Genomic DNA, 26,620 nt, shown 5'->3' with positions numbered 1-26,620 from the left:
AAGAGTCACAATGCGTCATAAAACAAAACTAGCCTTTAGCTGAACTCATAGCGTTTTCCTTTGGGTCCTCGCGGAGCGCTCCCATGGAGGAATAAAACTTGGAGATCCTATTCTTCAAAATCAGTCTTTAACGAAGCTGGAAACTACTACTACCATTTTTATTGCTCCTTGGGAGCGCTCCGCGAGGACCCAAAGGAAAACGCTATCAGTTTTAACTGTTTTGAGAGCACGCTCAGCGCTACATTTAGTTCAAACAAAATCTCGTGTAAATCATTGATAGATGAAGTTTTAAAATTTATTGATCCAAAAGTTGTATTTGGTATGCTCGCTGTGAACTTGTATACGTGAGGTGAACGGAACCCAAGTCTGCTGACGTGACATTTTCTCGTGTCCCTCGGGAGTCTCGTCCCTTCACGAAATTCACGAATCACAAATCACACCTCAACTTTCAACCAAGGAGCCTGTATCCAAATACAGGCTCCATGTTTCCACTCGAGCAGGGCATCTAATAAATATTGAAAGTTATTATTTTTCGTTTCGTGTTTGATGATTGGGTTCAATAAATTAGGGTTTGTAAAGCCCGTAAAATAAATAAATTTAAGCTTATTTGCATCGAAAAACTGTAACAAAATGTCATATTTAATATCACAACTTCACAAGGTTGATTATTAAATGTTGAAAGAACGTAGCTCATTTCAATTCGAGTCTACAGTACAACAGTAGGCCAAACATCATTTCACTCATTCTAAAATACCATAGCTGATTGAATGGTATTGGTCTGTACGCACTGAATATTACAATTGAGATCATACGTAGTGATGACGTCAAAGCTCTCCGCTGATTGGCCAAATCCTTTTATCCACAGTATGTTCGCTATTTCCAAGTTAATGAATATAAACCTGAAAATAGGAAGGTCTTGGCTTGACTAAATGCGGGTCCGTCGAATAGCCTTTATTAACTCGTCTTAAGCAAACAGTTAGTCAGCCATTGTGGATCATTGGGGGGTCCTACAGTCTTGCATTAATTTGGGAATTTGATTTTACTATCAAAAAATCTGCCTGCATCCGTCCTAATTTGATAAAAACTCAAGTTAATAACCTTACCTAAGAAAATAACCCAAAAGAACGGACCGAGGTGAGCAAATATTTTTTACAATTCCTTGGAATTTTATCGTTATTTCTGTTTGGACAAAAATCAAAACGACTGAGGGCATCAAATAGGCCTAAAATCAAATCCCTTAGTCGGTTCTTTATTACGTCGTATTCGAAATCCGTATAAGTTTTATTGAAACTCTTTTTATAGTAATTAAATAGGTGAATATTTGCTCTGTTTTAATCGTAAGTAACAGAAATTCTGTCTTTACGAATAATTAGAAATAAGCCGACAAAGCGGGCCGAAACGTCAAAAACCTTTACGGGAATACGGCCTTTATATTGTTCATCAAAAATATACAGAGGCCTAGGCCTAAATTAGGCTTAATTTAGCGTTAGTTTTTCATTAACTTTTTGGCGGCTTTGGCCCTTTAGAACAAAGGCGTCCAATTAATTAATTTGCGTTTTACTTACCTCTGTTATCAAATTTTATAAAGAAATCTTTGTAGTGTTTTTGTATAGTGTTAAAGTAAGCTTATTAAAGAATCCAGCTACATTATAGCAAACCCTAATTCAAGATTTTCAGTTTTGTTAAATCATTGTGTAACTAACTATTGTTCTCTTAAGTTAAGCATGTATTTTTAATGATAAACCTTATGTTTCTTTGGCGTAATTTCTGAATGAAATTCAATAAGGGTGATATAAACCTTAAATCTATTGTTGTTTTACTTAGGGAGCGGGCCGTTCCCTGGGTACCATTGCAGCAGAATACTCAATGACTTCTTCTGTTCAGCATGTCGAGCGTCTCGGGGCTATCAGGAAAGGGGGAGAAAGGCAAGTCCAAGTACCCGGCCCTGGATATTAATAGCTTATACAAAGGAAAGAGTCTTGAAACACAAAAAACAGTCGGTAAGTACCATTTTAAATCTGAAAAATCAATTTAGCCAGCCAGTGTTAGGGTTCTTAGTTCTTAGTTACAAATTGGAGGGTTATTTTTTATAGTTGCCCCTAAACATGGCATGCAAACGCTTGGTAAAGTGGGCACCGGGAGACGGATGCCCCCTCCCGCCAATCTACCTAGTTTAAAGAGCGAAAATAGTGGCAACAACCCAAACGTCAGTCTAGTTCCTAGCGGAGGACAGGGATGGGGCACCAACAAAGACAAAGAAGATGGAAGTGTCCCCTCAACAACACCTCCTTTGACACAGCCTTCGCAATCAACTTCATCACATTCTCAAGCACCTTCTCAGAGAGTAAGTACTCAAATTTATATTATATAATACTTAAAATCAAAGGAAGAACTCGTTATGTAAACCAGTACCAGACACGCGTTATTTGGGAACCCTAGCACTTGTTTTGCCAAATCAGGGGTTCATGTGTAATCAGGGTTCATACAAACCTGGAAAACCGGGATAACCTGGAAAAATCAGGGAGATAAATAGTTGACAAAAACCTCAGGCAAATTTCGAATTTTTAGTAAAATTCAGGGAAATCAGGGAAATTTGAGTCAAACAGGGGCCAAGTAATTAAGTTAAATGTCCGTAAACATTCCCTCCATAGGATTAACATTACACTATACTTTGGAGGCTCATAACTCTGGTTCTACTAGAGATACGGGGATGTCCTTTGAGTATGTTATAGTCCAATTTATCCCCCATCCAACCATACAAAAAACATAGGGCTACGACAAACAGGGGCCGAGTAATTAAGCAAAATGTCCGTAAACATACCACCCTCCATAGGATTAACGTTACACTATACTTTGGAGGCGCATAACTCTGGTTGTACTAGAGATACGGGGATGTCCTTTGATTATGTTATAGTCCTATTTGCCCCCCATCCAACCATACTAAAAACGTAGGGCTATGACAAACAGGGCCGAGTAATTAAGCAAAATGTTAGTGAACATACACTCCATAGGATTAACATTACACTATATTTGGAGGCCCATAACTCTGGTTCTACTAGAGGTACGGGGATTTCCTTCGATTATATAATAGTCATAATTGCCCCCCTCCTTGGTTAACATTTGCTCCATGGAATACTCCATATAGGGGGAAAAGCCTGGAAATCTCAGGGAAATTTGTTTTCCAAAAGCTGTATGAACCCTGGTATTGGATTAGGTGAATATTAGGTGTTAGGAAAATAACCCGTGTCTGTAACTGGCTTAAGCTTAAAAAGTAACTTGATTTTTATCAAATTGTAAGCCTATGCAATTATGTTTGATACCGATAATAGTTGTTCAACAGTAGGGATTTTTGTTAAGCGGTTTTAGGTCACCAACTATTGTTATGAAAGATTACACCTCATATAAACAGAGTTCATACAAACCTGGAAAACCTGGAATAATCAGGGAAATAAATAGTTGACAAAAACCTCAGGGAAAACTCTGGGACATTTATAATTTTTAGTAAAATTCAGGGAAATTTGCGTCAAGCAGGGGCCGAGTAATTGAGCAAAATGTTCATAAACATCCCCTCCGTAGGATTAACATTACACTATACTTTGGAGGCTCATAACTCGGTTATATTAGAGATAAGGGGATACCCCTCCTCCTTCGTTAACATTTGCTCCATATACGGGAAAAACCTGGAAATCTCAGGGAAATTTGTTTTCCAAAAGTTGTATGAACCCTGTATAAAGTAAAACCTTTCAAAAATGAAACATATTAAATTAAAGAATAAGATTTTGCGTGATTAGTGATTACTTTGTGGGTATAACAGACTATTTGAAAGGAATTTGTTGAGTCTGCTTGTCGTATGTTCACTATGCTTTACAATATAGCTCTTTCTGTAGCATACCGAAAAGAATATTTAGATCATTGTCCGCCCTATATATTTTTGGGGGTTCTTCATTGCCACAAAGAAAATATGGACCCGTAAGCTAGCTTTCCCTTTGAATTATTAGGGGTCTTAAAGAGTAAAATGTGAAAAGATTCAAAGAAGCATCCAGTACATTGCCCATTTAAAATTATAACTTTGTTTATATTGGACTTGTTAGTGTCCTTTAAAGCAAAGCGCGGGTCCAGCGGATCCCCTACAAGTTGACTTTCCCTACGAACTCCAGTTTTGGCTTGGCGAAGGCAGGAGACATTTGTGGGCGGGATTTATAAGTGCACTTTTAAATCCCGCCCACTAGCCTTTGCCAAGCCAAAACTGGAGTACAGGGGGGAAAGTCGCCTTGTAGGGGACACGCTGGACCCGCGCTTTGTTTTAAACCACTTAAATCATCAAATTTCTTGCATTAAAATGGCAAAATATGGATATTAAAGCAAGGTTCTGTCTTTGGAAGAAGTGGTAGCTACTCGCTTAGAGAACTGCGTTTTTCCTTGTCTAAATTATTGGTTCTGAGTTTGCTATTCTTCCCTGGCAGCAATTTTGGTAATTTAAGAGCACTTTTTTTAAAAAAGGTAAACACACCTTAGTTTTGTGGGAAAAATACAGCAAATGTTTAGTAGCAGAGATGTATGCCATAAAAGGGTATAGCTCAGGGATATTAGATGTTTTAAGAGGGATTTGAAGAAAGAGGAAAATTGTGGGAGCATTATCAGCGTGCCAATGCGCGGTATTCTACTTTTTTTCTAGTTTTTAGTACCATTTTAAGGGACTGGCCGGAGCTGTTGGGGTGAAGGGGGGGGTCATACTGTTGGTTAGCATATTGCTTACCCGCCCACCGCAACGGTGGCGCTATTCCTTATGGCCAAAGAGCTGGGTGTTTTCCCCCTGAACTGAGGGTGGTCTCCCCCCAATAGCACCGGTGAGCCTCTTTAATGTCCATCAAGGATTTTGGGGGGAATAGACGAAATCTGAAAGAAATAGGCGCGCCAACTGTGGAACGGCTTATGTCCGGTGGGGTACAAAAACTGGGGGAGGAATACTAGGAATTCGACTTCAATTTGTCCTTGAAAGGAGAAAAACAAGACGGCGCGCGTTTTAGACTCTTGTTAAACAACCCTCTGCCTCAGGCGCGTCGGAATGTACTTGCTCATCCCTCATAAAACATCTAATATCCCTGACGCTGAGTGGCTGGCCCTTCATAATATTATATTTTTAAACAAGCTGTGGTAAAATGTTTTTTAAAAAAACTCACTTTCTTTGCTGCGACGAGTCGGGAAGTTGACAACCGACAGAATCTAGCTTTAATTTAATATTCCATTTAAATTTATCGGAATAGCTATAGTGCTTTTAAACAACAAGATGAATAAACATGATAAGTAAATTATTTCCGCAAGAAATAAGTGATCACTGATTATTATACGAATAATCTAAGGTCCCTTTTTGAAAGATTATTATAAAGGATCTTAGGGTGAAGTTTTTGGCCTTTGAGCTTTGCACTGGTGAAATTATGATGCGCCAGAAGAGTTTTCCAATGGAGAGAGAGCAAACCAATGGTTTTTGGTCTCCATTTAGTCACGTTAACCCCACTTTCAAAACCTTGAATATATAAATTTTTTGGTCTTGCCTTGAAAAAAATATAACCCTTTGCGATCCCATTTTTTTGTGGACTGGCTAAGATCTTGTTCATCTTTTCAAGGTTGTTCCTCTTTTATTTCCTCACATATTGACTGCTTTAATTTTACGTTTTTGATTATTTTGATGGAAAGTGTGCTCGTAACATAGATATTGTGTTTGATAGTTACGCAAATTAAGCATAGCATTTCATCATTGTGATCAATAATGAATTGCTTGAAACATTGCGGTTTGTCAAACTTTATGCGGAGCCCCGCTTTATGCAAATTTTTTTCACCTACTGGTACTAAGTGGGAAAGTTTGAAGGCATTGTAATTATCGCTTATTTCGAATTTTTACAAACTTTGCACTGTTGGTTTGTTGGTGTTTTGTGAAATATTTGCACAGGGATTTTATTATTTTCATTTTGGTTTTGAGAATTTGCTTTGCTTGGCCTGAGCTAAATCAAAATATTTTCAAATGACAAAAATTTTACGTCAAACTTGACTTGGTAATGTTTGCGTGTATTATTTTTGCCATACGAAGAGAATTTTTGTGAGGTCTAGAAGGGTATGGATATTTCTAATCCTGAGCATGTGAACAACTAGAAATAGTTACCATCTGAACAGGACTTTAAGTTATCGCCTAAATAATTGTGGAAGTAACAACAGACATGACTGATATCCCAAGCATGAGTCATTCAGTTACTTTTTGATATTAATGTAAAAGCTTTTAATTGACTGAGGTTCTTTTTGAAAATTGCATGAAATATTTTTTCTTCACAAACTCTTGCGCTTATTTAACTTAATTTTTTAATTTTGGTTGTTTTGGTGACCTTAATTCAATTTTCCCATCTCTTTTTCTTTCTCTATTCTTCCAAAACTTCCTCTAATTTTCACGTTTGCGTTACGCCCTTCCTTACACTTCCCTCTCTTTCGCTGTGTTGCCTTCAGGGTCAGACTGTATCTGCTACAGTGGGCATTGGAAACTCTGGCGGTTCTGCAAACTTGGCGGTACTTTCCCCTGCCCAGGAAAGTCCCTCTGTAGGAGGTGGTGCAGGGGGCACAAAGGAAAATATGCCGGATATAGTGCAGGGCGGGTCAAATGGGGGGTTAACGACAGATCAAGTGGGGAAAGAGACCGTTGTTGGGTTATCTACTCCCACAATGGCAATGGGCAAATCTTGGAGCAGCGTCACGTCAGGGCCAGACGAAATAGGCGACCAAGAGAAAAAAAATGTTGGGCATCAGTCGCCATTTTTTCCTCAGGAATTCCCAAAATTGGATGCTGGAGATGTTCCGCCTGCAAGTTCAGCAACAGCATCGCCGGCTCCCACTCAGACCTCTGCTCTAGGAGCAAACATCACTGGGAATGCTGCAGGCATGGTTACCGCGGATGGCATAAGTGGCCTGGGAACTGCCTCCATTTCGCTCGGCGGGCCTCAAAGGTCTGCCCCAGAGAATATTTATGGACCTGGACCCAGTCTAAGGCCACAAAGTAAGTACTTGGGCCTGAGAGGTCAAGCTTTCTTAAAAGAGAACGATCACTATAGGTAACATTTAAACTTAAAATGAAACAAATTTAAACGTTTTTCTAAATAAAATTTAAATATTCGCGTGTCTAATTTACACTTAACTTACACTCGAATAACGGCACTCTCCTGGTGCATGACGCCGCGCTGGTCTTTATTTTTTATTATAGCTTATTGTGAAAGAGATAATTAAAAATTTTAATGCCTATTTCGTGGATAGTAAGGTGTCTTTCATTTAAAGTATAGTGTTAAATGACGTGTCTTGTTTCCTAAGAAAACTTTTAGATAACTTATTACTTTGGTCCACAGCCGAAGGGAGCTGGGGTCGAGGAACTCTACAGCAAGCGTCAGCCGGAAACCAGCAACAGAACAGTGGCAGTGGCGTGAACGGTTCGGAACTTCCTCAATCTTCAGGCCCTTCGTCTATACCACCCGCCAGAGGAGGGGTAGGATATGCACCCCTAGGCATGAGTGGACGTCCTGGTGTTGGGCAAGCTGGTGGAATGCCTCAGGGCACCTCGGGTCCCTTAGGAAGCAATGGATCTCAAGGACAAGGAGTACCCCAACCTCAGATTGGCCCTCCTGGAGGACCACAAATTCCACAATATAGAAATATTATGCCTCCCTATGTATGTTTGCCACAGTATTTACAATCCCTCTTGGGAGTTACGCCTAATGCTGTTATACCGCTGCCATAGATGTATGGACGAAACTTTCCAGGAGCCACTCCAGGCTTTACTCCAAATTATTCTGGAATACCACCTGTCAACAGACAACCTCAACCGCAACAAGCGATGCAGCAGCAGCAGCAACCCCAACACTACTCTAATTATCCTGAGAGTAGACTGCGTGGTGGTCCTCGTAACCTTAAAGAAGAGGAAGCTTATCAAAGGCCCGCAGCTATAATCACTGAAAAGGATTTGAAAGGCTTTGATGAAATATTACAAAATGAGACTCAAGATGGCTGGGCAGCCACCCATTCAGAAATAGACTATGGGTAAGTTGCTCCTTATTTTTACGAATCAGATGTTTCAAGTAGAGTCCTTCTAATCTTCTCGTTCTTCAGAGCCAAATTAGTATTTAGTGATGACGAAGACGCGTCTGGCAACTCTCGTAAAGACAGAGCTAGAAACAGTCGCTACAAAGATGTGGACAGAGATGGTCGACACGAAAGAGAGCCAGTCAGATCAATTTTAAGCCGCGATGAAAAAGGAAACAGGTCTTCTCATCAGGAAAGGGAGAAGATGCGTGAAAAGGGTAGCGGTAGTCGAGATTGGGACATGGATCGACGTAGCGAATCTTTTGAGAGAGAGGATAGGCGTCCTAAGAATTGGAATCAAGCGCCGCCCTCTCAACCTGGGAGACCTCCTAGTAACGAAATGAGACCCTCTCAACCTCAGACTCCTCAGCAACAAGCTGGACCCCAACAGTGGCAACAACAACAACCGGCTCAAATGCCGCCTCAATCTCCCAATCAACCTCAGGGTCCACAAATATCTGGACCACAACGTATTCCATTTGACTACAGAGGACCTCCACCATCAACTGGTCCTCCTACACCAGGTGCTCCACCATCGGGTGGACCTTACCCTGGGCCTCATTCTGGAGGAGTTCCACCTCCTACCCACATGAGAATGGCCCATGGTCCATATCCTTCTGGTGTTCAAAGGTCCGGACCATCCCCACCCCAAACTGGGGTTCCTAGTATATTACCTCAAGGTCCACCACCTACTGTCAGACCCGATCTTGATGATGAAGAGATTTGGCACCAAAGACGAAGGCAACACTCTGACGAGATGAATTTGACTGTGGAAAGAGCCAGGCAAAGGAGAGAGGAAGAGGAAAAGCGTTTCAAGGAAGCTAAACAGCAACAACAGCAGGCTACCACTGCCCTCGATAGAGGCTCTATTCAGGGTGGCAATGTTCAAAGTCCAATGCAGGAGAAATCATTGGGACATATGGGACAAATGCAACCTCAAGGGAATCAACCCCAACCAGGTGGGCAACAAAATCAAATGCCAAATTCTGGACCCATGCAACAGCGAATGGATGATAAAATTGAAAATGTGAGTTCCCTTATTAAATCTTTTCGTATTTTAGGGACGTTTGAGTTTCTAGCTTCAGTTAACTAACTTAACTACAGGCTTACGTGAAGTCTAGTTTGTTAGATCGTGACACATCCCCCCCCCCCACCGCGTGTACCATTCAAATAGTCAGGGCCGGATTAAGGGGGGGGGGCGCAAGGCTTGTTGGGGGCGCATTGAGTTTAACTATTCCCCCTTAGGGACATTTGCTGTTCCGTTTTTTACGACTTAAGGGGGCGCACACTATCTCGGCCTCCGGGTGCAAAATTGCTTAATCCGGCCCTGCAAACAGTACTTGGAAAATTTTTAATCACTTTGATGTACCCAAAACTTAAAGGGCTCCTTCGGACCCTTAGACACATGGCCCCGCGGATTTCCATCCCCTCTTCATAGACGATCTTCCTCAGTACTCTCCCTCTCTCTGGCTAGGTAGGGGGGTTCGGAAATCCGCGGGGCCATGTGTCTAAGGGTCCGAAGGAGCCCTTTAATCTATATCTACATAAATCAAAGTCCTGACTGACAGACTGACTGATAATCAACGCTCAGTCCAAACCGCTTGCCCTAGAAGGCTGAAAATTTGTAGGAACGTTACTCATAAGTAGTAGGCGCGTACTAAGAAATATTTTTCCAATCCGCGGCCATCTTATGAAATAGCGCCCAGAAATGTAAAACTCTTCTCTATGCAACAAAGTCCGCGCGTTTCAACCGATTTCGCAGATATTTAGTACACTGGTTTCATTTAACCTATAGACGGGCTGAATGGTCTCTCGGGTTCGATTTGTTGCCATCTTTTTAAATGTCGGGCAAAAACTTAAAAACCCTTCTTTATTATAATAATGCCCGCGTGAAAAGTAATAAAAAATGCATCCCGACGGGCTGACGGGCAACGCCGAGTGCCTTCGCTTCTAGGGTGCTACAAAAATATTAGTCATCAGTAAAATCAAATGTACCCATTCTTTATATCATTTTGATGGAAGTTCTTATTACACGCGAGCGCCGCCGCGGGTAACAGCTAGTTGGTCATATTTCCCATTCTCATTCCACACGTTTTTTTAACTACTGAAGCATTCACTTGTCCTCATATTCTATCAGGGGTCTATGAAATCCCTGGTTTAATAAACTCATCGTTGGTTTAACATTGCTAGGGCTATGGGTTTCAGCGTAACAGTTTCCACAAGAATGTTCCACCGAGATTTCAAAAGCAACAACAAGAAATAATGAGGCAACAACAGTTTATACGTCAAGGGCCGGGAATGGGACAAGGAGCGGCTCAATCTGGTAATCAAGGACTCGGAGGTAGTGGAAGTGGACATCAATTGCCCTATGATCCACATTGGACAGGTATGCAGCCAGGGTCAATGCCTCCACCCTATCAAGGTCAAATGGGACAGATGAAGCCGCCTTTGGGAAGATCTAGGTCCGATAGTCAAGGCTCGGCTACAGATAGTTACGAAGGGGAACGACGCACCCCTGATCATCCTTTGCAACATCCAGCTCACCCGCATCATGGAATGCCTCCTCAACTTCCTAGCTTTGACCATCGTGATATGCATGCCAGAGAAATGTGGATGTACGAGAGAAAAGCCGCAATGGCTGGACCTGGCGCAATGGGTAAGTTTTCTGTATTTTTAAAGGGAGGGTGAAGTGGAAAATCAAGTGATTTTTTATCGATTCTTCTACTAATTATAAGACCAGTCTGCATAGTGAAACATTCAGGAAATACAGATTCCGAATGATTTTAAAATTCAAATTAGGTTCAGATTTTAAGGATTATTTTAAAGAAGGTCCTCCGACCAATCGCGTAACGCCCTGCCTTTTTATTAACAAAATTCTCGTGGCACGCATGCTCCGTGTTGAATGAAATTTATCACGAGATTTGATAAAATTATGCGCGCGACGTGACAATCGTGGCGCGAGACATGGAGCGTGCCACGAGAATTTTGTTAACATAAAGGCAGGGCGTTACGTGATTGGTCGGCAGTCCTTGTTTAAAATTATCCTTAAAATCTGAACCTAATTTGAAATAATTTTAAAATCATTCGGAATCTGTATTTCCTGAATGTTTCACTATGCAGACTGGTCTTAAAATTGGTAGAAGAATCGATATAAAATCACTTGAATTTCTACTTCACCCTCCCTTCAAGGTCAAGAGGGAAGGTTGTTAATTGTAACTGTACTGTTCAGAGTACAAGAAAATTGAGAAAGAAGAGCCGTATGACCGTAATCGAGAAAGGGAATTTGAAGGTCAAGAACATCATTATCGTGATCAGCGTAGTTTATCTGGTAATTTTGAAGACAAGCGAGATCCTAGGGAAGGTTTTAATGAAAGTGCTCGAGAGTCCGAATCATGGGCGAAGGAGTACGATCGCCCAAGAAGTTTGGTATGTACGCCAATATTTCTTGTTTCCAATGAGCAAATTTGTTGAGGGTATATTTTCTTTAGGGCTCTTATGAAGAAACGCAGCCTCCTATTCCTAGCTCTAGTCACCCAGAAAAATGGGAAAAAGATCGTCCAATGAGACCTGACAGTAGAGACAGTCGAGCTAGTAGGGATACGGCATTTAGGGAAGAAAGGTAAGCTTATCGTATACCAGTCATTGTAGGCTATCCAATTTTTAATGATGATAAAACAGAGCCAATCCCTTGAGTTTTTGTGATATAACTTCAAATGTTACTGATATTAATAAAGAAATTTCTTAGTATTTCGGCACCATTGGGTTAGATATTAAATAGTGTCTCTCTCTTCAGGCCTCTGGTTGAACGCCAAGAAAGCCAAAGTTCCACTCACTCAAGTGGCAAGGACAGGCGTAGCAGTAAGTCTCACGAAGAATCGGAAACTCGTACTCCGCCAGTTACTGATTGGGCAGACAGCCCATACCCCGCGGACACCAAAAGACGACCTCACGATTGGCATTCTCTTCCCCCTCCCCCGGCTGTTGCCCAGCAGTTGGAAACTACTGGCACATCAACCCGGAAAAACCTAACGCCTTTGAAAAGAACAACTTCAAACTCGAGACCATCTCCGGCTAGTAGCCCCTTAGATCGTAGGGGACAAGGTCAAAGTGACGCTAAGGAAGGATCAGTCCCTGGTGATAGTGGTAAAAAGAAAGAACCTTTAGATCATGATAGTAAGGTAGATACCATCGGGAAAGAAGAGAAAAATGAACGTAACTTTGAAGCGCAAGAATTAAAAGATAGACATTCAGAGTCTCATTCCGACGGTTCAAAGAGAGGTGGAGATAAGCAGCACGGAGGTGATAAGAAAGATGGAGGCAAGAGTTTGGATGATAGGGGTATGGATTCCAAGGATAGGCATCAAGATAGAAGGCGAGATAGAGGAGGAGGTAGAGCCTCGCGAGGTACTGGTGGTAATCCGAGGTACGAAATGTCAAGCTCTAGAGGAGGTAGAGGCGGATACGGAGGAGGAGGAGGCGGTGGGGGTGGGGGTGGTAATAGTCGAGGACGAAGTAGGGAATATCGGCGCTCTAAGACTGCGGAAAGAGGCCCCCGATTTGAGAAAAGTGCTAGAGGTGGATCTGAAAGGAACACTGATAAAGGTTTGCGCAAAGAGAAGATTGATAGTTCCGGTTCCGAAGCCGAACTTAGTAGTGGAAAGAAACCCAACCGGCTAAGGCAGAAAGACGAAGATAGTGAGTTGTCGGTTGATGAAGTTAGCGCGTCTACCACCGATAGTGTACACAATGAAAGCAACAAGCCAGCCGTTACTTTAGAACTGAAACCAGCGGATGACGACGCTGTTGCCAAGGAAAGAAAGGCTGAGAAACCCAAAGATAAAAAGGATACTGGACGTAAACCGGACGATGCGGCTGAATTGAAGTTAGGCGTGAAAGAGGATAAAGGAGGATTCTCTCCGAGAGGGGAACCTTCTAGAAGAGGACGCGGAGGTGGGGCCATTTCTTTTAAAAGCTCCCGTGGAGCGAATGTTCGATATATAGGTAATAATTATGGCCCTCCTCCTTCAAAAGCGGCATTTGGGTCTGGGAAAGCTTACGCGAAACTGGATAAACATCACGATGATCATTCGGGAGATATATCATCGAGAGACGACCATAAGGAAAAAAAGGAAATTGATAAAGAACAAATTGCAAACAGTTCCCTCACTACCGGTGGTGGGAATGTTCAGTTATCTTCCGCGAATAGTGGTGGCAGTGCTGTGAATAATGAGAACCCTAACCAAGCTAATTATCGTTCTTACGAGAAACACGCGCGTAAACCTAACCGGTACGAAAGTCTTCCACCGCGTTTGCAAAAAAGACAAGCCAGAAGATTCGAAGGGACTAATCAAATCGAACCTTCCACCTATCATAGTCGCGGTGGCGGTGGCCGAGGTGGTCGAGGAAATAGAAGGGGAGGCCCCATGGGAGGGCCTGGTAATGTGGGAAATACGGGCAAGGAAAATATGTCGGATGTAGCTAATGAGGAATGGGAAACTGCTTCGGAAAGTAGTGACATTGCTGACAGAAGAGGTGGTGGTGGTGGCGGCGGCTCTAATATGAAAGATGGTGGGATGCGCAAAGATAAAGTTAAGAAAAGTTTTTCCAGTCAAAGACCTACTAATGATCACCAAAATAGAAGATCCGGTGGTTATGACAGTCGTTCTGGTTATGATCCTGGTAAAGGGGGACATCGCAACGATAACAGAGGGGTAGGACCTGGAAAGAACCCTGGAGGTGGAGGGGAAAAGTGGTCCTCTGGTGGAGGAAATGCGGGAGGTAATCAGTCTTCCTACCATCAACGACAAAGCAACATGCAAAATCAGTATCAGGGTAGTGGTGGTGGAGGATATCAGAATAGAGGCGGTAACAGGGGTGGTGGTTCTGGTCAAGGAATGGGTGGTCCAAGACCAAACACTACTGGAATGGCACCTAAAAATGAAAACCAAGTAGTTTTTACCGTTTCGACTATTAACTATGATCAACCTGGTATCCAAGCAGCCCTTACTGATCTTTCTAATAGGTAAGAAGTGTATAACGTGATCACGTGTTTTAAGTATCTAAGGCGCTTTTCTACATTCGTTTTTTGCAGGAAAAACATGAAAAAGACTGAAACTAACACAACTCCCAAAGCTCCTAAACCAGAGAAAGAGAAAACGAACACTTTAGAGGGCTATGATCTAAACAATTTTGCTAGTGTAGTTATAATTGATGATCAACCTCAAGTTACAACGGATGATCCTGAACTTATATGCGATTCGGAGAATGGCTTTCAAGAGGTAACGTCAAAGAAAAGGCACAAAATCATGACAGACAATGAAGTGAAGAAATTAAAGAAAGAGGTACGTTACGTAGGCATTCATATTTTTTCTTCGTTTGCTGTGATGTTTAACATAATCTGTCAATCCAATGAAAAGAAAAATTTGATTATAACATTATTATTCTGAGCCACTCAATTAATTATCCGGGTGTTAATTAATGTTCGAAGTCTTTTTACAAAACTAAACGATTTGGTTGGACTTTGTTTTCGCGCAGACTGTCAATGGGTCTATACCAGCAAATCGTCTCAAAAATGGCTCCAGATCTAGACCAAGCAAATTACCTCCGAGACTAGCGAAACAGCGTGAACATATTAGATTATCTTACTCGAGGAACGGCTCAAGTGGTCCTCCTGATTTGGACAACATTGGCGGCGCTTCTCAGGGTTTGAACTCTAACGCGCAATCCCAACAAGCGACGTCGAACTCAAACGCCTATTCTTCGTCAACTTCGGGACCCAATGACAGCTTATCGAACTCAACCAAAGCTGTGCCATTTAGTATGTACTATTTTCAAGCTTTGTTGATGAACGAGAATTAATTATTATTAATGTAATTGACTATTTTAGATTCTGCTCCACCCCCTCCCGTTAATGCCTGGGATAAACCAATTACACACACCTTACAACAGTCTCAGAATGTTACTTCATCGACCAATCAGAACAAGGTTATGAGTCTGGCTACTTCAACCCATCAAAGCTCTTCCGCAACAACTGTTGCAGCGACTAATACTAATTCAAGTATTCAACAAGAGCTTCAAGTACGTAGTTTTTTGTTTTTTCTTTTACACTCGCTCATACGCTGCCTTCAACAGAAAGTTTCGTAACCTCACCCTTCTTTTTTTGTTAAGGCGCTGACGGTATCTTCCAAGTCAAGTAGCTTTGATCGCAGTGATCAACACGATAGTGGGATTGATGTAAGTGATCAACCAGCTTCTACAGCTTCGTCTCAGCGTTCTTCTCCTAGCAATGATTGTAAAGCCTTGGCACCTGCACCAAATGCCGGGGTAGGTCTACCGCAGCCTATCAGGAAAGCGGGGAGTGTCTTGTAGCGCAGAGAATTGTACTAATTATTGGGCAGGGTTCATACAAACCTGGAAAATCAGGGAAATAAATAGTTGACAAAAACCTCATGGAAAATTCAGGGAAATTTGCGTCAAACAGGGGCCGAGTAATTTGGCAAAATGTTTGTGAACATACCCTCCATAGGATTAACATTACACTATACTTTGGAGGCTCATAACTCTGGTTCTACTAGAGATACGGGGATGTCCTTTGAGTATGTAATAGTCCAATTTGTCCCCCATCCAACCATACTAAAAACGTAGGGCTACGACAAACAGGGGCCGAGTAATGAAGCAAAATGTCCGTGAACATTCCCTCCATAGGATTAACATTACACTATACTTTGGAGGCTCATAACTCTGTTCTACTAGAGATACGGGGATGTCCTTTGACTTTGTTATAGTCCAATTTGTCCCCCATCCAACCGTACTAAAATCTTAGGGCTACGACAAACAGGGGCCGAGTAATTGAGCAAAATGTTCGTGAACATTCCCTCCATAGGATTAACATTACACTATACTTTGGAGACTCTTAACTCTGGTTCTACTAGAGATACGGGGATGTCCTTTGAGTATGTTATAGTCCAATTTGTCCCCCATCCAACCATACTAAAAACTTAGGGCTACGACAAACAGGGGCCGAGTAATTAAGCAAAACGTAAACAAACAACCCCCCCTCCATTGGAAAAGCATTACACTAAACTTTGGAGGCTCATAACTCTGGAAAATTCAGGGAAGTATGTATATGGGGAAAAACCTGGAAATCTCAGGGATATTTGTTTTCCAAAAGTGGTATGAACCCTGTTGGGGTCTTTGCTGACTGAGTTTTACAGATTGTAGTTAGTTAATGGATCTCACGCGTTTTATTGAGACTTTTGTTACTTTTTCTTTTCTCTATTCAGCCTTCTGACCTTAACGGTGGAAAATTAAACACTGTCATATTTGAAAACAAGAACTTTAAGGCGGAAAATGCAGTTTTGGACAAATTTGGGGGACAAACTGGAAAGTTAAAGGTATACTATTAATTAACTCGCTTCTTCCATTCACTATTTAGTTTCGTTATGATGATTAAATAGAGCCAATCCCTTGAATTCTTGTGATAACACATTCTATAACTGATCAACTATGATTTTATTTATTAAAATTCATATTTTATGCTCTGAGGGAGCAACCTTTAATGGATTCGGAAAACATTGTAAATTTTTGCAGGAGGTGCCTGGAACTATGGCAACTGTTAATACGGCTATTAATGATGGGAAGAATTGTATCGAAAATGATAAATCTAACTCTCTACAAATGCCAGTGACTTTTACTAAAGAATCATTTGGAAAAGTAAGATTTGGTTTTTATTTGTAGTAGAGCGCTTTGTTTGTTTGTTGAAATCTTTAGCACATATGTAGATCTGATTTGATAAATTTATTGATCATAATCGGAGGGAAAATTGTGCGACACTAATTTGAAAGCAAAAGTATACTTTTTTAGGTTTAATATTTTTTGAAACTCTAAATGGTAGACTTTTGGTACAGTTATATCAGGGTTCATACAAACCTGGAAAACCGGGAAGACCTGGAAAAATCAGGGAAATAAATAGTTGACAAAAACCTCAGGGAAAATTCAGGGAAATTACGAATTTCTAGTAAAATTCAGGGAAATTAGGGAAATTTGCGTCAAACAGGGGCTGAGTAATTAAGCAAAATGTTAGTGAACATACCCTCCATAGGATTAACATTACACTATACTTTGGAGGCTCATAACTCTGGGTATATTCGAGATACGGAGATGTATGTTATAGTCCCATTTGTCCCCCATCCAACCATACTAAAAACTTAGGGCTACGACAAACAGGGGCCGAGTAATTAGGCAAAATGTCTGTAAACATACCCTCCATAGGATTAACATTACACTATACTTTGGAGGCTCATAACTCTGGGTATATTCGAGATACGGAGATGTCCTTTGAGTATGTTATAGTCCAATTTGTCCCCCATCCAACCATACTAAAAACTTAGGGCTACGACAAACAGGGGCCGAGTAATTAGGCAAAATGTCCGTAAACATACCCTCCTTAGGATTAACATTACACTATACTTTGGAGGCTCATAACTCTGGTTATATTCGAGATACGGAGATGTCCTTTGAGTATGTTATAGTCAAATTTGTCCCCCATCCAACCATACTAAAAGCTTAGGGCTACGACAAACAGGGCTCTCTCGTTTAGCTAACCCACCCTCTCTCACACGTTTAGCTAACCCACTTATGATTTTTAAATATAAACTTTGGAGGCTCGTAACTCTGTTTCTACTAGAGATAGGGGGATGTCCTTTGAGTATGTTATAGTCCCATTTGTCCCCCATCCAACCATACTAAAAACTTAGGGCTACGACAAACAGGGGCCGAGTAATTAGGCAAAATGTCTGTAAACATACCCTCCATAGGATTAACATTACACTATACTTTGGAGGCTCATAACTCTGGGTATATTCGAGATACGGAGATGTCCTTTGAGTATGTTATAGTCCAATTTGTCCCCCATCCAACCATACTAAAAACTTAGGGCTACGACAAACAGGGGCCGAGTAATTAGGCAAAATGTCCGTAAACATACCCTCCTTAGGATTAACATTACACTATACTTTGGAGGCTCATAACTCTGGTTATATTCGAGATACGGAGATGTCCTTTGAGTATGTTATAGTCCAATTTGTCCCCCATCCAACCATACTAAAAACTTAGGGCTACGACAAACAGGGCTCTCTCGTTTAGCTAACCCACCCTCTCTCACACGTTTAGCTAACCCACTTATGATTTTTAAATATAAACTTTGGAGGCTCGTAACTCTGTTTCTACTAGAGATAGGGGGATGTCCTTTGAGTATGTTATAGTCCCATTTGTCCCCCATCCAACCATACTAAAAACTTAGGGCTACGACAAACAGGGGCTGAGTAATTGAGCAAAACGTAAACAAACAACCCCCTCCATAGGAATAGCGTTACATTAAACTTTGGAGGCTCGTAACTCTGGAAAATTCAGGGAAGTATGTGGGGAAAAAACCTGGAAATCTCAGGGAAATTTGTTTTCCAAAAGTTGTATGAACCCTGGTTATATATTTTATTGTGTTTCAAAGTTTTATGTTTTTCCCCCTTTTTAAAGTTAAAGTTAAATTTATTGTCCTAGGAGGTTGATGGAAATGAAATGAAATTAGACTTTACATTTGACTCTGACTTGGATCGACTTACCGAAGACAAAAGTGGAAGCTTAAATATTGGATCAGTGCCAACATCAGCCGCGCAAGTCGGCAATCTGAGCACTGCTAACAAACAACTAATTGGACGAAATATGAATCAGCAACAAAATGCCCCTTCTTCGACTTCCACGACTGCAATAGGTGCTCAGTCGCCAATTTCACCTTCCACTGACGACTTAAACATGAAAATTGCTTCCGTCAAGAAAGTAAGAATTGCATTTTAGTTTTCACATTTGATTTGGTTACAGTCTTCGTTTTTCTGAGTTTATTTTTGATATTTAAATACTATTAGGTCTGGGAAATTATGCCTTCAATGCCTACTGTGGTAGAACATAGTTCACCAGGTGCTACAAATGTCTCCGGCGCTCCTGTTGCAACTGAGAAAGTGTCACAGGTTATATCATCTCAAGCCAGTTCAACCTTCGCAACTTTCTCTTCAACCGTCGACCCGAGCAGTTTATCCAGTTATACCAGTACTGACGTGTGTTCCAATTCCAACATTACACCGCCTTTGGATGCCACCGCTATGGTTTTTAGGTTAGATTCCGTTTTGATAGTTGTCTAATTTCGTATATATCAATCTAAAGTGGTAATAATAATCTTATGGTTGATTTTTTAAATGCTTAGTCTTTGTAGGGATCCGTCATTATCACAGCAGCAGCAGCAGCAACAGAATCAAGGTAATCTTGGTGGCCCACCAAAAATTGGACCACCTACAATGATGGACCCTTCAAATATGTGCAAAGTTCGGCCTCAGCAACAAGGCCAACAGCAAATTGGCAATTCCCAGGGTCAAATACACCATCAAAATTCTATGCCCGGATCTTGTTTACCAGGAGGAGCTAACCCCGTTAGTCCGCCTCCTAATATGTGTAGCTTAGAGAACAATCTGTCTGGCATTCGTACCATCGCTGGTTTAGCTAATTCGGTTCAAGTTGGAATGCCTACGGCCATTCCCAGCCCACCAACGGTTCTTTTTAACTCTTCTCAACCGGTAAATTACTCATCCAGCTCCTCTGGGAGTTTAAGTCGTTATAAAACCGCAACGATACGAGAGTCAAATTCGTTTCTCCAGATGCCCCAAACTGGCCTGTATCAGGCTCTTCAACTGGAAAGTACGCAGGTTATGTCTCAACAGAATCGAGCGGCTGTTGTCGCGGCTGCTATGGCACAATTTACCCAACCACCACCGCCACCCCATCACGGTTATCCTCCTCTTGGTACTTTTGGAATTTCCCATCAACCATCAACAGCCACTCAGATGTCTGGCGCATTTGGACAACAAAGTGTCTTTATGCAGACTCATCCTCACGGACCACCTGGTCCACCACCTCCAGGGTCTCAAGTAGCTACTCAAAAAGATTTGTATCAGTCTGCTGGACAGTTCCGTGTTCAAGCCCCTTATGGACAGCCACAACACGTAACAAATAATCAGGTAAGGCATTTGTGGTTTTATGGGTTCATGTTCTAAAGGTGGAATTCATAAACGTCGGACGCAACGCAATTTAGTATAGACAAAGGCAGGGCGTCGTGCGCAAAGTCCTGTCTTTTGCGCACGACGCCCTGCTTTTGCCTGTACTAAATTGCGTTGCGTCCGACGTTTATGAATTCCACCTTAAGTGTTTTAAAACGGTCAACTTATTACACTTTTCAAACCAACTTGCTTTAGTTAATGGCATGCTTTATGAAAAGTTAAGGTAACCATGAATGAAACTGTAATGTAACCTAAGTTTGACCATGTATTTGTAAGCCATGTTTGGCTCTTCTACTGTACCAATATCCACCACCTTCCCTAAAGCTTAATTAAGCACGGTCACTGATGCTCTTTGACTCATCTCTCAAATGCTTTGCAGAAATGAATCTCTGTTTTTCTCGAATACTCTTACTCCTATTGATTTTGGTTTCTGTTGTATATGGCTTTAATGCGCGGCGCCTGATTTGAAAATAGAATCTTATTTCGAACCAACTAAATTAGGTCTTGAACCAGCAGAGTTTGCAGAACTCTCACTTGCTGAACTCCCAGCTTATGCCAACCAGACCAGGCCAAGGAGGTAGTGGCGGCGCTACTGGTCCGCCTTTGCAGACCCTGCACAATCTGCATTCGGTTCAACATACACCTCAGACCTCTTACTATTCTTCTTCGGCCCAGGCTCAAGGTCCAACGGGATACTACCATCCCCACCATCACCAACAAGCGGGTCAGATGGGAACCCCTGGCTCTCCGCTCCAACAACAACATCCATTTTCTTCCCTGCAAGGCTACGGATCGCAATCCTCCCTGAATTTATTACCCGGAAGTGGTTCCGGTATAACGCATAATTTCCGTAGCTATAGTGGACATCAATTTAAACAATCTAGTGGCCAGTTGATGGGTGGTATAGCAACCCCGGGGGATTCGAACATTCACAGCTTAAACCAGCAACAACAACAGCAGAGAAATTTAATGGACAACAACCTTTCTAACAAGACTGGAGTATATTCTGGTGGCAATACAATATCGAGCAGTACAGTGTCCTCTTCCGTTATGACATCGGGCTCCGCCCTCGTCAATGTAGCCTCGCAATTTTCCAACAACAACAAAGTTCAAGGCAATCTGTTGCAACAACAGGGAAGTAATTTGAGTGGTGCGAGAGTCTCGAATGCTTTGGGTTCAAAAGGACACGCTGGTGGTCCTTATGGATTGAACCAAGGAACGCAGTACAACTTCAACCAGAACAAATTTGGACAACCGACTTGCGTAAGGCCTCAAACTGTTGTCTTGCCACCAGGAATTGTACCAAGAGGGGCTCCGCACCATGGCATTCCACCGCCGCATCATGGACCCCAACATCCAGCTGGTATGAATGCTGGTGGTTTACATTATCCTTCACCAATTCAAAGACCACCCGGTGGGCAAGGCGCGGTTATGGTCTCGTCGCAACCCACCAACCAATTGGATCAAATTAATTTGGGGCAAAGTCAAGCCCAGTCGGTTCCCGGTAATCAATTGTCACAGCAACCTTTAACTGGAGCAATATTACAAAATCATAGGAATTCCGCTTCAAACCGTTCTCAGGTATGTCGAGGTCTTTCATTTTCTTTTCTTCCACATTGATTGAAGTCACGCAGGGTTCATACAAACCTGGAAAACAGGGAAAACCTGGAAATATCAGGGAAATAAATAGGTGGCAAAAACCTCAGGGAAATTTCAAATTTTTAGTTAAATTCAGGGAAATCAGGGAAATTTGCGTCAAGCAGGGGCCGAGTAATTGATCAAAATGTTCGTGAACATTCCCTCCATAGGATTAACATTACACTATACTTTGGAGGCTCATAACTCTGGTTCTACTAGAGATACGGGGTTGTCCTTTTAGTATGTTATAGTACAATTTGTCCCCCATCCAACCATACTAAATTCTTAGGGCTACGACAAACAGGGGCCGAGTAATTAAGCAAAATGTTCGTGAACATTCCCTCCATAGGATTAACATTACACTATACTTTGGAGGCTCATAACTCTGGTTCTATTAGAGATACGGTCATGTGCTTTGAGTATGTAATAGTCCTATTTGCCCCCCCCCTCCTTCGTTAATATTTGCTCCATGGAATACTCCATATACGGGAAAAACCTGGAAAACTCAGGGAAGTATATGGGGAAAAACCTGGAAATCTCAGGGAAATTTGTTTTCCAAAAGTTGTATGAACCCTGGTTCAAGTGCCTTAATGTTCTTTGTTTAGAAAGTGTAATTTATTTAATTTGAATGTTAATTTAAATCGTTTACAGTTATCATCAGCTGAACAGGCTAAAATGAGAGCGGAAGCTGTTCAACAAACTCAAATGTTTTTCACGCAAAACAACGCGACGTCAACGCCCTCGTCAATGTCAACTGTGGGTGAATCTACTAACAACACGCAAGCTTCAGTCGTCAACCAATTGAAAGAAAACTCTTCCATCGATATTGGTGACGCGTCTGGAGGTTCCGATATTGGACAAGGAAAGATTGAAGAAGGTAAGAAGGATAATAATAATATCAGTAACAACAACGGTGGGATATCTTCGACAACTGGAACAATTGACCCGTCTACTTCCACTACCGAAACTGGAATGGCTTCGGCTACTTCCATTAATAATAATAATAATGGAAACAACAATAACAACAACAACAACACTGGCTCCCTTTGCGAAGATTTGTAAAAACAAACAAGTGAGTGATATCTTTATACCAACATTTTTCACTCGGGCGAAAAGAATTTCTATTCCGTAAAATTACCTATTAGATTTTTGTTCGGAACTTACCCAATCTTCTTCTCTCTTTTCGTTTATTTTATTTAGAGTTAGGAATTAATTAAGATTTAAAAAAGGGTGAGTAGGTTATTATAATTTTAAATAGGCCTAGTAGATTACAACTTTAAGCCATTTTTTGTTGCGCTCTATCGATCACTTTTAAAATTTCTTGAACTAATCGTAAAAATTAATGTTGAAAACGGGAAAAATGTCAAAAAAAAAAAACAAACATCTAATATAAGCAAGCGACAATTAAGTCTTACCAATCAATATACAGCGACACACGGAAGTTTTTAAATTAATAGGACCCCCCTCCTACAACAAAAAAACAAACAAAAGACTTAAAAAAAAAACAAATTTGAAACACGGCAATTTTTGTGTGTGTTTTGTGAAATTAAGAAGGAATGAAAAAAAAAAAAAAATGCAGGTAGACCTTATAGATTCTATAATTTCTTCTTTAAATAATTTCTTCTTTGAAATGATTTTCTTTTTGAAAAATTATATCGTAAGGTGGACCAAAATTTAGTAAAAATCAATCCCAAATAAAACAAAACAAAAAGCAAGATTCAATTCAAACATCTAATATGTGCGACTAACTGGAACTATATAATAATATACATATACACATACATAACGTAATGTAATGTAACACTCGGATATATATATAAATATATATATATATATACGTAGAATAGATATCTTAGTTTTTTACTTTTTTGGTTTTTTTCTTAAGTATAATTTGGCCAAAAAAAGTAACGTAACGTAACGTAACGTGTAGCCAGCCATGCTTAAACTATACTGTATTAACTATAATCTAATTCTAATTATTAATTACCACCCACTTTAATTAATTAATTAATATTTCCGATCCGATGTATATTTCCAATTTAAGAAATTAGAGAAACGCGTTGTTAAAATTCTCTAATTTTCATTCTTACACCTTTTTAAAGAGAAAATATCAATACCTTAATAAAAGGGGGTACGGAAACATCGGCATTGTTTAAAAATTAAAAATTGTAAATCTGCACCTTTATTTTCATTTGTTTTTCAGTTTGTTTAGTGTTTAAGTTAGTATTTTGCGGTCGGTAGATATGGATTATTATTATTATTATTTTGCTGTTGTTTTCGACTAGGGATTTTATTTAACGTTCAAGCGAACGTAACGTAACGTAACATAATGTTGGGGGTTTTTTGATTCAATATTGACATTGTACAACGATGGATTTGGTCTTATAAAACTATACCCATCTATAGATCAAAATTGATTCGTATGATATGATTAAACGTAAAAGTGTAACAGTAAAGGCTTTAGATAAAAAAAAATTAACGTATTTGAGTTCACCGATGTAAATCTACAGATAATACATACAAACATTTATGGTGCGTATTTAATATCAGTAATGACGCGCAGGGGTATCAAAAGAAAAGAAAATGCACAGAATGGTTGGTAATTAAGATAGCAGAGTTTAAACTGCAATTTTTTCGTGTATATCTTATCTTATGGGGAAACGTACGTACGTTGATCGTTTCTGCGTATGAATTAAAAAATTTTCGTTTTCTTCGTTTCTCCATATGAAGATTTAAAACTTATATATGAATGATAATAAACTTGTGTTGTTTAACAATTTCCCTTCTATATTTCCCCCGACAAACTAAAATTAAACGTCAGCTGAACTTTTTTGACGATGAACTATATTAAGGGAAATATCATGATATTTAAGAAACGTAACGTGGAATTAAATATATCCCAGCTACTACTACAAATACTACTAAAGAATGAATAAATTAAAAACACGCCTTGACGTGTTGTAGTTAATTAAAATTTCCCCCCTGAAAATAAAATAAAAAATAATTAATTAGATGCTAAAGCAAGCACCCCCTTCTAATTCCAATTAAACGATATAAATAAATAAATAAATAAATATATACGAAGACCATGTCTGTCCAAAACGGGGTTTAAAATTGAAAATAAATTATGTGGAAAAACTAATTAATAACACGTGCTTAATTAATAAACCCTTCCCCCCCCCCATTGCCCATTCCTTTAATTCCAATAAAAACCAAAAAAAAAAAATATTTAACAAAAAAAAAAAAAAGACCCCTGTGCAGTTTTTGAAATTAATATGAAATATTGTCTTGAAAAAAACAAAAACAAAAAAGCCTTTAATTTTTAATCCTCCCTGAAGATTAAAGTCTTTTGTGGAAACTACCGTGTTTTCTACAAAAAAATATGAAATAAAAAATGAGATCGCTAAATTCTTCGATTGAATGTCGAGCGATTAAAATCAATCTTCTGAATATTCGTGCGCAATTTAATTTCATCATTGCCGTTAACTTTAAGCCAGAAATTAATTAATTTCTTGGGTTTTTATATACATTAAATTAAAAAAAAAATAACAATAACAAATATTTGAAATTTTAATTGGAAAAATAGACGTATATTTACACACCACGTTGTTTAGGTTTAAGTATTTTTTTTTTTTTTTTTTTTTTTCGTTCTTTTGTGTGTGCATATTTGGTTTATTAATAATTACGAAATTTAATATTAGAATGATCCTTGCCTATAAACAAACAAACAAACAAACAAACAATAAATAAAATGGATATTGTTCAATGTATGATATAAAAAATGGGGTAAAAAGAGTCGTTCGTTCCTCTTTTTCAAAAGAATTTTTTCGTTAGTTTTTTGGAGCGACTGTTAAAACACTATGGACAGACAAAAATGATGTCAGTTTTAATATTTTAGTTTGTTAAGTAATTAATTAATTAATTAATTTACACTGTAAATCTTATTCCCTTGCCTTTTTCTGAAATTCATGAAATCCCGTTCTTTTTTTTTTCTTTTTTTATGAATTTTTATAAATTCATAAAAGATCTATTAAATAAATTAAAAATAAACAACCAAATTTAGCTGCCGATGTTTATTAATTGAATTCCTTAATTATTATTTAAGAATTAAAATCAACTACAAACTCAAAGTAAAAAAAAAATTAATTAATCGAAACGAAACGCGTACGTTACGTAATTGTAGTTGAATGTTTTTGCTGCAATAATAAAATACGAAACAAAAAAAAGGGTGGAATTAAAAGCGATTAACCATTTTGTCCTCTTTAAGAAAAAAAAAACAAACAAACAAACCATTGATATTAACAACATTGTATTTATTGTAATATTTCATACTTAGTTTCGTTTTTTCTTTTATTAAAATGAAATTTAAAAATACAACTGAGAGTAAAAAAACAAAGTATATTGAGGATAAACTCTTGTTTTTGCGTTTATTGATCGCTGCTGGTTGGTTTTTTGCCAAAACTATTTCGATTTATTTGGAATCGGACCATGATGGTGGGCTTCTTCTTTTTTATATTATAATATATAAAAAAACAAATATTTCGCCACTGTTCATGTGTTCTTATTGAAACAGAAAAACATAAAATTACACACTTGTATCACGTGAAATCCTGTTACGGACATCATGGTTCCGGTGTTAATTCACTGTTTTATACCGTGTAGGACAAAAGATAATGTAAATGTACTATTCACTATGTAGGCCTATTTGTAAAATCTCTACCATCTTGTTATTGGGATAACAAATAAAAAATAGGTTAATAGAGAATTATCATTAA

The 26,620-nt window shown here is 39.7% G+C and overlaps 1 protein-coding gene across 7 annotated transcripts; it reads left to right on the top strand.

Annotated features, from left to right (window-relative positions):
* Positions 1-967: 967 nt before the first annotated feature.
* On the top strand, positions 968-26,620 carry LOC149690244 (uncharacterized). Of its 7 annotated transcripts, XM_089869749.1 has the most exons (23): positions 968-1,134; positions 1,825-2,000; positions 2,094-2,344; positions 6,808-7,036; positions 7,380-7,699; positions 7,769-8,067; positions 8,137-9,136; positions 10,300-10,765; positions 11,339-11,535; positions 11,598-11,728; positions 11,903-14,131; positions 14,201-14,450; positions 14,644-14,926; positions 14,996-15,186; positions 15,277-15,432; positions 16,392-16,502; positions 16,699-16,821; positions 18,664-18,939; positions 19,026-19,270; positions 19,361-19,727; positions 19,809-20,168; positions 20,709-21,788; positions 22,497-26,620. In XM_089869749.1, exons 2-23 carry the CDS (start codon positions 1,886-1,888, stop codon positions 22,905-22,907), a joined length of 9,090 nt encoding a protein of 3,029 aa, XP_089725875.1. In that variant the 5' UTR covers positions 968-1,134; positions 1,825-1,885; the 3' UTR covers positions 22,908-26,620. The 7 variants fall into 7 exon arrangements, with proteins under 7 accessions (XP_089725875.1, XP_089725873.1, XP_089725874.1 ...); XM_089869747.1 differs by having other exon boundaries at positions 10,315-10,765; positions 19,361-20,168; XM_089869748.1 differs by having other exon boundaries at positions 10,300-10,747; positions 19,361-20,168.

The sequence above is a fragment of the Phalangium opilio genome, unplaced genomic scaffold (genome assembly GCF_054372755.1).
Source record: "Phalangium opilio isolate 3A_F unplaced genomic scaffold, DU_Popi_V2 ptg000031l_1, whole genome shotgun sequence".
In the NCBI taxonomy this organism is placed as follows: domain Eukaryota; kingdom Metazoa; phylum Arthropoda; class Arachnida; order Opiliones; family Phalangiidae; genus Phalangium; species Phalangium opilio.
The sequence above is the reverse complement of the archived record's forward strand: the minus strand, read 5'-3'. Positions and strand labels throughout refer to the sequence as shown.

Excerpts from the sequence above, each read along its gene's own strand:
- LOC149690244 (XM_089869744.1), top strand. The coding sequence starts at position 1,886 with ATGTCGAGCGTCTCGGGGCTATCAGGAAAGGGGGAGAAAGGCAAGTCC. Across the intron at positions 15,187-15,276 it reads GTATTCAACAAGAGCTTCAA|GCGCTGACGGTATCTTCCAA; the intron begins GTACGTAGTTTT and ends TTTTTTGTTAAG. Across the intron at positions 18,940-19,025 it reads AAATTGCTTCCGTCAAGAAA|GTCTGGGAAATTATGCCTTC; the intron begins GTAAGAATTGCA and ends AAATACTATTAG.